The sequence below is a fragment of the Lacerta agilis genome, chromosome 13 (assembly GCF_009819535.1).
Source record: "Lacerta agilis isolate rLacAgi1 chromosome 13, rLacAgi1.pri, whole genome shotgun sequence".
NCBI classification, from domain to species: Eukaryota; Metazoa; Chordata; class Lepidosauria; order Squamata; family Lacertidae; genus Lacerta; species Lacerta agilis.
The window spans coordinates 39863755-39876253 of NC_046324.1; the positions used below are offsets into that span (position 1 = coordinate 39863755).

At 43.5% G+C, this 12499-nt stretch overlaps 1 protein-coding gene across 1 annotated transcript in view; it reads left to right on the top strand.

Annotated features, from left to right (window-relative positions):
• Positions 1-10934, top strand: part of ADAP1 (ArfGAP with dual PH domains 1) — a 69571-nt gene extending 58637 nt beyond the window's left edge. Inside the window, exons 8-11 of the mRNA XM_033167255.1 lie at positions 3480-3542; positions 7284-7355; positions 9529-9757; positions 10889-10934. Coding sequence (XP_033023146.1) covers positions 3480-3542; positions 7284-7355; positions 9529-9757; positions 10889-10917 — 393 coding nt within the window. The 3' untranslated portion in view covers positions 10918-10934. The remainder of the gene's footprint in view (positions 1-3479; positions 3543-7283; positions 7356-9528; positions 9758-10888) is intronic.
• Positions 10935-12499: the final 1565 nt, after the last annotated feature.

A 12499-nucleotide genomic window follows, 5' to 3' on the forward strand; every position in this document is an offset into this window, starting at 1 on the left:
ACCCTCCCTGTGGAACGCCCTCCCATCAGATGTCAAGGAAATAAACAACTATCTGACTTTTAGAAGGCATCTGAAGGCAGCCCTGTATAGGGAAGCTTTTTAAGATTTAATGTTTTGCTGTGTTTTTATATATGCTTGAAGCAGCCCAGAGTGTCTGGGGAAACCCAGCCAGATAGGTAGGGTACAAATAAAGTATTATTATTATTAGCAGGACTGAATCTCCCAGTCTTTGGAGATGGGAGCCAGAGATGGCTTTTAATCATGCTTAAGTAGTGGGAGAAAAAATGGCATTGTCTTCTCTCTTGCCCTTGGCCAAAAGAAATGGCTGATCAGCATTTCGGCTTGGCTGAATGTACTCCTTTGGATTATAAAATCATTGCAGTACATTTTGTGCTGATGGGGGTCCTTTGGAACGACTTATTCTTCCTCCCACTCTGAGGTTCTGTTTGTAGCAGAAATCAGGCCCTGTTGTGGATCCCCATAAGTATTTCAACACGATACAGTCCTAGCTTAACCACCCCAATGACCCAGATGGCTGCAGCCTGGATGGCTTGCTGTTTGCACATGTCTGTGATCAGCTGGTTAGAGCATGGTGATGAGAATGCCCAGGTTGCAGGTTCGATCCCTGTACGGGGCAGTCGCATATTCCTGCATTGCAGGGGGTTGGACTAGATGATCCTCAGGGTCCCTTCCAACTCTACAATTCTATGATTCTATCAGGCTTCCCGAGTCAGACTACTGGTGCACCAAACCCAGAGGTTATCCAGCCCTTTTCAGCCCTGCAAACAGAGATGCTGTGGGTCTGACCTTCAGAGCAGGTGTTCTGTCCCTGAGCTACACCCTCTTTGTGACATTTGGACAAGTGGGGATGTTTCTTTGGCAGAGTTATATGATTCAGAAGATTCAGGGCAGGCGAAAGGAAAAAAACACTTTTCGCACATTGCAGAATTAAGTTTCTTCATTTATGTCTATTGCTTCCCAATACTCTGCCCTTCCTCCCACCGGAGCCCAGGGCAGCTAACAGCTATCTCAAAAATATGGCCTATGGAACTACCTGCCATAAGGTACGGTGTCGACCCCTTTGAAGAGGGCGTAGAGAAATTCATGGAGAAGCCTTGAATGGCTAGATAATAGCTAAATAGGAGCTGGTGGTTCAGAAGAATAGTGCCTCTTGATGCCAGGGTGTTGTTGTTTTTTTATGCGAGGCAGAGAGGGAGAGAGCTGCTGCCTTTGGGCACAGAGATGGGGAACTTGTAGACTTCCAGATGCTTGCTAGACTGCAACAGCAACCTATATCCTGCTCATGGCGGCAAACATGCAAACAATTAGAACATCCAGAAACAAGTTCAGTCTAAATGTAGGATGGGGAAAAGAGCTCTACTTAAAAGGCTTGCTGAAAGAGAAAGGGTTTCAGTAGGCATTGAAAAGGCAGCAGAGAAGATGCCTGTCAAGAGGCGGGGACTCCAAGGGAAGGTTCTCCCTATAAGATGGTATCTGCAAGAAGCCCTCGGTGCACAGTGAGTGGTTAGGTAAATAAGGGGTGAGATGATTTTTTTCAGGAAGCCTGATCTCAAGCTGTATAGGGTTTTAACACAACAAAACCCGCACCTTGAACTGAGGCCAATAGTTAATTAGAATCATAGAAATGAGCACAAATACACATACTTACAAAACAGATGTTAAAGGTTCCTGTATACAGACTGACAGACAGACCCACACCAGAACTGTAAAGTTGGAAGGGACCCCCAGTGGCATCTAGTCCAACCCCTTGCAATGCAGTAATCACAGCTAAATAAATCACAAATTGTTGCTGAAATATGGAGAAGTGAATTTAAGATTGGAAAAATGAGAAACAGAGAGAACTGGAATTGCCAGACCCCTAATTCTGTGACATTTATAAAAATGAGCTTTTGAAACTTCTTGCAACAGACTTTCAGCACTGACAAGTTCACTATAGACGGGTCTCAGTCTAAATGTGAGGGTTTCTTTTAAAGTGGCTATTTTTTTATGTGCATTCACCTAAAGAGGGATCAGCTGAAAGAGATTCTGGCAGCAGAAAGGATCGATTGATCATGTCTCTCCTGATTCTTCAGTTTGAATGATGGATTTGTTAATTCTGGGTGAATTGCAATGGATTGGTACACAGATTAATCTTATGGGCGGTGAATAATGGTGTTTCTGATCATTTGTTTGTTAGCGATAAGTGTTTTGTTGATTAAACTAGCTGCAGATTGATGCAATTACTGCTGAAAGCTGTATCTCCTTTTTCTGGATTGCTTTGACCTAACCAACTAGAGCATTGCCTTGAAATTTACAAAGTTCAGTTTTCAATGCTCAAGTCCCTTATTCAAAGGAACCATGCATTTCAGTGCATGACCTGTGCTTCCTTTAAATCGGACATCCAGGCAGGTGGGTGAAGTTAGCTCAAAGGCCCTCCATGGGCCAAAAGGTGAGGCTTCAGTGAGGAGCTGCGGGCCAGAGGTTCCCCACTAATACTTTATAAAAACAACAACACCCGTTTCCTGTATTGAAAATGCTCTTTGTTTCAGTGATTTGTGCTCTCCTTCTTGATTTAAGTGATTGGTGCTCTCCCTTTTGCATTTCAAGGTCCCCAGAGCTCCCAGATTTTCACCAGTGTTTCGGCATCTCATTTGCTTGCCTGAGAATGCACTCTGTTTAGCTGTGTCTAGGGGCAATTTGTTCTCTCTGGTGTGCTTTTGGGAATGCACTGTAAATGTTCAAGCACTGTTGGGTGCTGGGGGGAACTGTGGTAATGGCTGAAGCCCCCTGATTTTTCCAGTTCTGTCTACTCAGAAGTAAGTCCTACTGAGTTCAGTAGGAATGATTCCCAGCTACATGCAATCAGCATGAGTGGGGAAACTTTTTCAGCTTGCAGGCGACATTCCACTATGGGCACATTCCAGGGGTGTTGGGGCACGAGGCAGAGCAATGGATGCACCTCTCAGCTTTACATATTAGGCTGAATTCTGGCCTTGCAAAAAGCCAGCTGTTGACACAGCCCTCTATCCACCCAGGCAAGCAAGAGGCATTGCCACAGTTCAAGGAGGCATTCCAAAAGGGCTGAAGGAAGGGACGGAGCTGGGCTTGGAAGGGGCGTGGCCTGGGAGAGTGTGGATCCAAGGGCCAGAGAGAAAGGACTGCAGGGCCACAATAGATCCCTGAGCTCTGAGGATTCTCACCTGCAGGGTTGCAGCCTATATCTTGGTGGGATCAAACTCTTGACTAGCGCGGAGCAACGGATGGGAAGACCATGTGGGAATTCTGTGCCAGCTGTCGAACTGTGTCGTGCCTGCTAAGTCTCATCTGACTTCTGTTTCCCCCCAGAAGCTCTGGCTAAAATGTTCAACCAAATCGATACTGAGTCCATTAACACCCAAGTTTTTCTCATGCATTATTTTTTTTTTACCCACTGTCTACTACCTGCAGTATCACTGTCCCTTATTTTTCACCAACTCTAGCTGGTGCCAAAGCTTTCTAGGAACTACTTGAAGGAAGGATACATGGAAAAAACTGGGCCAAAGGTAGGGGGGCATGTTATGTTTTCTGTCTATGCTAAAACGAAGTACCGTATTTTTCCGTGTATGACATGCCCCGTCCCCCCTCAGCACTATCCGTGTATAAGACGACCCCCGATTTTGAACATTATTTTTGATTAAAAAAAACCAACTCATCTTAGACACAGAAAAGTACGGTATATTCTTATTTGTGCTGTTTAGAAACTTCAGGGTGGGTTTAAGTGTTTTATCAATGTTCTGCCTCACCTTACCTGCCAACCATGATGCTTCTGACTTACTATTTTATGTTTATTTATTTATTATTGCAATTACACTCCACTTGTCCTCTGAGAAGCTCAAGGGAGCCTGCATAGCTCTCCCTCTCTCCATTTTATCCTCACAACAACCCTGTGAGGGACATTAGGCTGAGGGACAGTGACTGTTCCAAGGTCACCCAGGGAGCCTTATGGCTGAGGTATTGAGACCTGGTCTCCCAGGTCCTAGTTGGACACTCACAACACCGCACTGCGTATCTTGTGCATCAGTGCTCTGTCCTCAAGCCCTATATATAGCCATGTTTTCCACATTGCACCGTCTACTGCGCGCTATGTTGTAAACTGGAAATAGACAGCTTAAAAATCCACATCGCGTTTGCATTTTATGGCTGGAAGCCACGGCATCACATCAGATCTAAAACGAAGCAGCCGTCACATCCAAAGATAAATAAACCTTTGGGGTATCTCTCCATGAGCTAGAAAGCTGACATATACTAGTATACTTTGTAGTAGAAGCAAATTCCGGAGGCCATGATGTGAAACCCCAAAATGGCTACAATATTTTTACACTAGCTAGACAGCTGAAACCTTGTAATAGTTTGCCCTGTAACAGCAGGGCAAAGCAGCAGCTGTTTGGGGCTGACTGACTCAAGTAGCTCTGGATGGGGTCAGCCATAAACAGTGCCTTAAATTGGCCTAGATTTGGGGTGTGTTTGGGGGCCTGAAGCACCAAACCCAGAAAAGCTTTGCACCCCAAATTCTGCTTAAAGAAAAGCTGAATTGTGCAACACAGTACCATTGGTCAAATTGAGCTGTTTTGCATACAATCTTTTATTTTTGCATTATTTATTTATTTATTACATTTATATACCATAGTTTGTCCTCCAAGGCACTCAAAGTGGCATCCATTGCTTCCTGCAAAGAATTATGGGCGCTGTATAACAGACTTTGTGCCGGGAAGGCAAGTCACTATGCCACCTGCACTCGCATCATAAACCCAGCTGTCTAGGCCCCTGATGATCAAATCGCCCACTATTGGGAGTACCTCCATCCCTTGCAGGAGTATCCTTGGCATGAGAGAACAACTCCTCGTTCCCCAGGGAATGGGGCCCTTTCTATGGGATAATTTCCCTCAGAGTGACGCCATCTTTCCTGGAGACCCTCCTTTTCCTTGACAGCAGGGAGCTGTCAACCAAGGAGTGGGATGCAGATATCGTGTCCCTAAAGGCTTCGTCCACCAACGTCTCGGCCTCTTTCATCTTCTCCAGGTCAGCCATCTTGGCCTCAAGGGAACAAACTCATTCCCTGGGGCGTAGGAGCTCATTACGCCAACCACACACCCATGACATCTGCCTGACTGGCAGATACATGTGACATTCTGTGCAACACACTGGATAGCCCTGAATATCTGTGTTTATAGTTTATTTGAAAGCTTGGGATTTATTCAGTCACTAAGGTGAGGGGCAAAGCAGTCTTCCTTGGTCTCCATGCCCTGCTGTCCAACTCCCTGAACTCACATTGGAGCATGGCGTTCTGTCACTGGAGTCAAGAGGCCTCACACCCCCCTCTCAACTGACATCTCAACATTATGAAAGGCCCAGAAGCTCAAAGGTCTTTTTTTTTTTTTTTGAAAATTAAATACTTTATTAAATTTCAACTCTTACATCCACCAATATCACAAACATTCTGTACATATTTTCCATTTGTACTTTCCATTTGTACCTATTTACAAGTTAGGTTCCACTATATATATTAATAAAATACAAGAATCAGAAGTATTCCTTTTTGGTTGTCTCTTTCTCCTTACTTCATCTTACACCCCATAATAAAAAGGGAATACTACCAATGGTAGATACCATGGAAATATATGACTACACATATTATCTTCTTTCTTTTTTTATCCTTAAACGAAAACATGCTAAATCAAAAAAACAAAAAAAAAAAGAAAAAGAAAGACAAAAAAAAAAAGGAAGAAAAAGGAAAAGGAGGGGAAAAAAGGGGGGGGAGAGGAGAGAAGGAAAAGAAAAAAGAAAAGAAAAGAAAGGGAAAAAAAAAGGGAAAAAGCAAAAAAAAAAAAAAAGGGGGAAAAGAAAAAAAAAAACAAAAAAACCAAAAAAACAAAAAAAAACAAGGAAAACAAAACAGAAAACAAAACAGCAACATACAAAAATTAATCTCTTTAGTTAAACTTCCCATCCTTTCCCTATGAACAGTCTTCTCCTCATTATGAATGTGCTCAACATTGCTATATTATCTTTTACCTCCATTTCAGAACATTTCAATTTCTACTTTTAGCCATATCATATATTACATTCCCATTACAACTCCAGGGTCACTCGAAGGCCGCCATAGACTTTATACCGTTGTTGATGCTTTGAAGATACCTTCTATATTTCTCCCATTTTAACACAAAGGCTTGTCTGTTATGTCCTCTTAAGGAGTTGGTCAGATGGGCCATCTCCGCGTATTCCTGTAATTTGATTTGCCACTCTTTTATGTCCGGCGCGTTCTCTCCCTTCCAGTTCTGCGCTATCAAACTTCGCGCAGCCGCAGACGCGTATAAAAAAATATCTTTTAATTTCTCTGGGATTTCGTTACCTATGATGCTAAGTAGGAAGGCCTCTGATTTTTTACAAAATGTCAAGCCCAAAATTTTTTTAAGTTCTTCATATACTAAATTCCAGAAAGCTTTGATTTTTTTACAGGTCCACCACATATGAAACATATTACCATTGCTTTGAGCAGAATCAAAGGTCTTGATCAGGCTGTATTTGGGTTAATTTTTGTTTTTGTTAATTTTGTTAAGTTAACTTGTATTTTCTGCATAGCTAGGGAGTGCCCTGAGTAAGTAGAAATCACTATCTTATTTCTGAGAGGCGCCATTTTTCTCTTCCAAACTGGTGGATACTTAACCCTCTATGTTTGGATCCCAAGCTGGGATGGAGATTCTGAGCTTCAGAAAGCTGCACTTATCATGTGTATACCTTGAACCTGGCGATTATCTCCAGACGCCACACCCTAGGCAGTTTCTTGGGTAATCCGTTCCTAAATCTAGCCTCGAAGGCAAGCACACCCATCTTGCTCACTATTCACACTTCACCATCTCTATCCTAATTAATAAGACGTGCAGAGAGATTGTTTTCTTGTTGCCGTGAGCCAATAGCATTTTAATCAAGCTGTCTCTGTGGCTAACCAATTCATTAGCTGCAAATTAAATAAATCTAGGCTTGTCACCATACTTTATTTGACACTGTCCTTTGTGTGTGGGTGTGGGGGGGATTGTTCAACTATCGGTAGCATTGTTGGAAACTATTTGATTGTCATATCTACATTTTGGCATTGCATTTCAACATGCTCTATTCACACAAGAAGAAATAAATTAATTGCCTGTAGCTGTCCTAAGCATACTGATTGGAAATACAGTAAGTCCCACTGAACTCCATGTAATAAAAATGTTTTCCCCACTGTTTATTTCCTCTTTCCCACTCTTCAGCAAACTGAAGGCTTCAAGAAGCGGTGGTTCACCATGGATGACAGAAGACTAATGTATTTCAAAGATCCCCTGGTAAGGCCCATGTTTGCTAATGACCTCAGGCTGGTCCAGGGACCGGCAACCGCAGAATTTCATGGCAGGATTTCAAAACATTCCACTTTCCCCAAGGATTTTTATCTTTGCTTTTAATGATAACGATTCTATGCATATTTGTTTTCAAACAGGTTTATTTTCAGTGGTGGCCGTTTTATATATATTTGTATATTTTTGATCAAGTGGCTTAGAAATGTTCCAAAATGAGTGGGAGGGGGAATTAGTAAGGGCCAGCAAAGACTAGAGACAAGGGTGGATTCTGTTCAGTTCACATTTTTAAGTCAATCAACCTGATTTGCACTTCCTTAGTTAATACACAGATCAGAACGGGAGTATTCCCTTGAATTTCACTGTTCTCTGAATTTTGTGATTCTGTTTGTTTGTTTGTTTGTTCGTTCATTCATTCATTCATTCATTTTTGTCCCACTGGTCCCAGAAATAAGATGGGACAAACTTATGAATGAACATGTGCAAAACTGCCATGGAATGAAACTAAATTGATCTATCCAGTTTCGGGGAACTGCAAGTTGGGGGAATGGTGGTGTGCTAATGTCCTCCTGCTTATGGGCTTCCTATGGGCATCTGGTTGGCCACTGTGAGAACAGAACAAATCTATTCAGCCTTCGTCAGACACCACCTGGAGTCCTATGTCCAGTTCTGGGCACCACAGTTCACGAAGGATGTTGACAATCTGGAACCTGTGGAGAAGAGGGGGACCAAAGGACCTGGACCAAAGGCCAAGATGATCAACGGCTTGGAAACCAAGCCTATTGAGGAATGGTTGAGGGAGTTGGGTGTGATTAGCCTGGTAAAGAGGAGATTGAGAGGAGATAGGATAGCCATCTTCAGATATCTCAAAGGCTGTCATATGTTAGATGGAGAAAGCTTGCTTTCTGCTGTTCCACACAGTAGGACCTGAATCAATGGATTCAAATGACATGAAAGATGATTCCAACTCAACATTCAAAAGAACTTTCTGATAGAATCATAGAATTGTAAAGCTGGGACCCTGAGGATCATCTAGTCCAACCCCTTGCAATGCAGCTGTCCCATATGGGGATCGAACCTGCGACCTTGGCGTTATCAGCACCATGCTCTAACCAACTGAGCTTATCCATACGAGGTGATGGTAAGAGCTCTTTGATAGTCTCAGGAGGTTGTGGACTCTCCTTCCATGGAGGTTTTTAATCAGAGTTGGATAGCCACCTGTCAGGCTTTCTTTAGCTGTGATTCTTGCATTGCAGGAGGTTGGACTAGATGACCCTTGGGATCCCTTCTAACTCCACATTTCCATGATTCTAAGATGATGGACATGATGGGCCACTGGCCTGATCCAGCAGGGGTCCTCTTATGTTCTTGCCCTTTCATAGAAAAGCTAGGACACAATTTTATTAGCCTCAAGTTGGAGAATGCACAGATTGATTGAGACGAATGGGGGAGAAAAAGTAAACTGAGAACAGATGGGCAGTGAAATAAATTACTGTCTGAAGCTGCAACATTTCCCTTTTGGGCTGCAGTTTTTGTGTGAAGCTGCTTCTGACAAGGATGCTGGGGATCAGTCGGGATGCTGGAAAAAATGGGAGAGACTTCCTGTTCATTTTGAAATGACTTCCTTGAAAGGTTGGGGTTTTTTTTTTATTAGCTTGGAAGCTTCTGTTGAGAAAGGGTGGTGTAAGAAAGGAGTTGTAATTTCCAGTTGCCTGAAATAAACCTTAACCCCTACCTACCCCACCCCACCCCACCCCAAAACCAACTTGCTGCAGAAATCTTTGAAGCCAAGAAGGCAGGGACATTACGTCAGCTGATCTGCGGTAATTTTGTTTGTTATCTCATGCAATGCCTTCATCACAGGATATATTATATTATATTATATTATATTATATTATATTATATTATATTATATTATATTATATTATATTATATTATATTATATTATATTATATTATATTATATTATATTATATTATATTATATTATATTATATTATATTATATTATATTGCAACAGTACTTTGTCATAAGCCCCGAAGCCATTTTGAACAGGGACAACAGTGTCAGGCCTTTGGAATCTAGGGGACATGGATGAATTTTTGGAAGAAAAAATGCCGATGTCTCCTTGATCTTCTGAGATCCTATGCTATGTCTCCCGCACAGGATGCCTTTGCCAGGGGGGAAGTCTTTATTGGAAGCAAAGAAAACAGCTACAAGGTCTTGGAAGGGCTCCCGCCGTCCATCCAGGGAAACCACTGGCAACATGGAATCACCATCGTGACTCCAGACAGGAAGTTCCTTTTTGCCTGCGAGACGGAAAGTGACCAGCTGGAGTGGATCGCAGCTTTCCAGAAAGTGATCAGTAGGCCAATGCTGCCGCAGGAATATGCAGGTGAGGCGAGGGAATGGGACATGACTGGGGATGATGGTGGGCCATCATCGCTCAGTGGCACAGCTTGTGCTTTGAAGATTCGGTTCCCAGCACCCGCTGCTGAAAGGAAGACCTAAGCCCTGTAAAGGAGGAAAAAATGGGTTTCCTCATTCGCCATTTAGAAGGCAAGAAGGTGGAGGGACAGAGGAAGCTCTCTTAGGCCGCATTCACACCGTTTAAAGCACTACCATACCACTTTAAACAGGCATGGCTCACCCTAAAGATTTATGGGAGCTGTAGTTTAAGGGTGCTGAGAGTTGTTAGGAGGCCCCTATGCCGCTCCCAGGGCCACAATTCCCAGAATTCCCTAGGAAAAGGGACTGACTGTTAAACCACTCTGGGAATTGAAGCTCTGGGAGCGGAAGACTGGTCTCTTAACAACTCTTAGCACCCTTAGCAAACTACAATTCCCAGGGCCCTTGGGGGGAACTCATGACTGTTTCAAGTGGCATGGTCTTGCCTTAAATGTGCAGCGGAGATGGGGTTTTCGAATGTATGCCCGGAAATTGAATTAAATTAATTAATTGATTCACTCTGCATAGGGAATAAAACAAAGAAGTATACTTCCTTTGTTCTTAGCATATACCGGTACATCATATTTTAAAAGATGTACTCTGTACTGTACTTTTGGGAGACTGATTCCTGTGTGGTTTTTGCTCTGCCTGCTGGTCTGATTTTTTTTTTAAGTTAACCCTCTTCATTAAGTTTCTATGGATAAAACCATTATTATTATTATTATTATTTTCAAAGAGATATTCCCTCCAAAACTATTACGTACTTGCTACCTGTGGTTTTTATTAGTAGTTTTGGAATCAATCAAAAGCATTTTAATCAATTAACTGGCTGAACTTTAAGACACTGGGTTGTATCCTTTGTTGTACTCAGAGCAGACCTACTGGAATTAAAAGACACAACTAACTTGGGTTCATTAAGTCGAATAGGTCTACTGTGAGGAGAACTTACATTGGATGCAACCTGATGGTTGTATCTGCACTTAATGGTCAGGCGTAGTTTAGCAACTAACCACTTAAGATTGCAGCTGTCTTTTACATGTCAGTTTTTTAATGCTGTTGTTTCCTCCCCTCCTCACAGTGGAAGCCCATTTCAAGCATAAACCATAGTAGCATCATGCTGGACAGAACCAAGGAAGGAGAATCTGTTTACAACCCAATAAAACTGTTTGCTCCTTGCAATGTGAGCAACGACAACATATTCAGCGAATCACATCGGACTAGCAAGGTGGGAGGTGCTATAACAGGGGCCTCTGAGCCAGCGACAACAGAGCGTTGTGGGGCCAAAGCAGACTTTTTTTTTTAAAAAAAAAATACATATGAAAATTTGCATTTCCTAAGCTGGAGGTGATGATGCGTTTCTTACATCTCAGGCTGCCTGAAACACTTCCCTTGGGGACATTGTCCTTGAACATGTGACACGCTGCATTTGGCAAGAGGCTCATTTGGAAAAATACCCGCAGTCTACTCCCTCCCTAAGCATTAATGGTGTCGTGCTGTTGCTCAAACACTTTCTTAAAGGCTCTAAACATCTCCAGTGACCAAGGATGCCTTTTTCAGAGGATGGCAGCCATTTGCTTGACATATACCGAGAAAACACCCAGGAAAGGGTGTCATTCGTTATGCTTAAACCCACTAGAAAGAATCATCACGAAGCCCAGAAGCACTGTGCGCGATGCTGACGTTTCAGCAAAAGACAACCGCCGGCTGGTCACCGCATCCTGCGAAGCGTCACTTCATGCAACTGTTTGACGAAACGTTTATGCGCATTGGTCTGTGGTTCACCTATCGCCTTGTGATGCTACAGGTCTAAGCAGCAGGCCCACCTCTGCTGGACGAGATGGCTTTGGTCATGGCGTGTGGCAGCGGAGGCTCGTGAGGGGTGCTCCCCAACCAGCGTGCTTGTCATGAGAGGGTGAGGCGCTGGCAGTGAGGTCACCACCAGTCTGAAGCTCCTTTGATAATGAGCGCACCACCACTCAGATGCCACTGCCTCTGTCCCTCCTCACTCTCTGAGCAACCACTGGTGTTTAGGCATTGGGACCCGTTCACGGAGCATTCGAATGGAAGATGGTTATTCCAAGCCATGCAGCCTGGTGTGGTTCTGGGCTGAGGCAGGCAACTTGGTGCCAAGTTAAAAAGCCCCTCCTCTAATTTCACCCCCCCCCACCCAATACGCAAAGAGGGGGCAAAGTTTACCTGTCGTGGCAATTGTGCTTGCAGCTCCAAGTGTGTGTCTTTTTCTTTGCTCTTTTTGATCTACTGGGCTTCAGCGCGATGACCGGAAATCTGGTCCCTGTTCTGATGATGATTCCATTTGTTGACATGATCTTGTGGTGAAGCCATTTTAGAGTGAGGGCGATGGCTCCTGACCTCACTCTTGATGGACTCCCGGGAGTGCAGTGGCACCATCACAAGAAAAGTGGTGGAAGCCGTGGAAAAGGTAGAGAAAGCCTTTCATATATGAAACTTTTCACAAACCTCCTTAGCTCCAACCACAACTGGTGGCCAATTCAGGCTTGAACACCTGCCATATCTACTGATCCACCAGAAAGGCTCTGTAGAATCTGTTTTGCTACCTCTCTGAGGTTATCGATGTAGACCAAAAAAATGTGGCTACGTATATTTAATTTTTACTTGGGAGGTCACAGATTGAGCAGGCCCAGCCTGAAGCGTGGTAATCAGACCTACC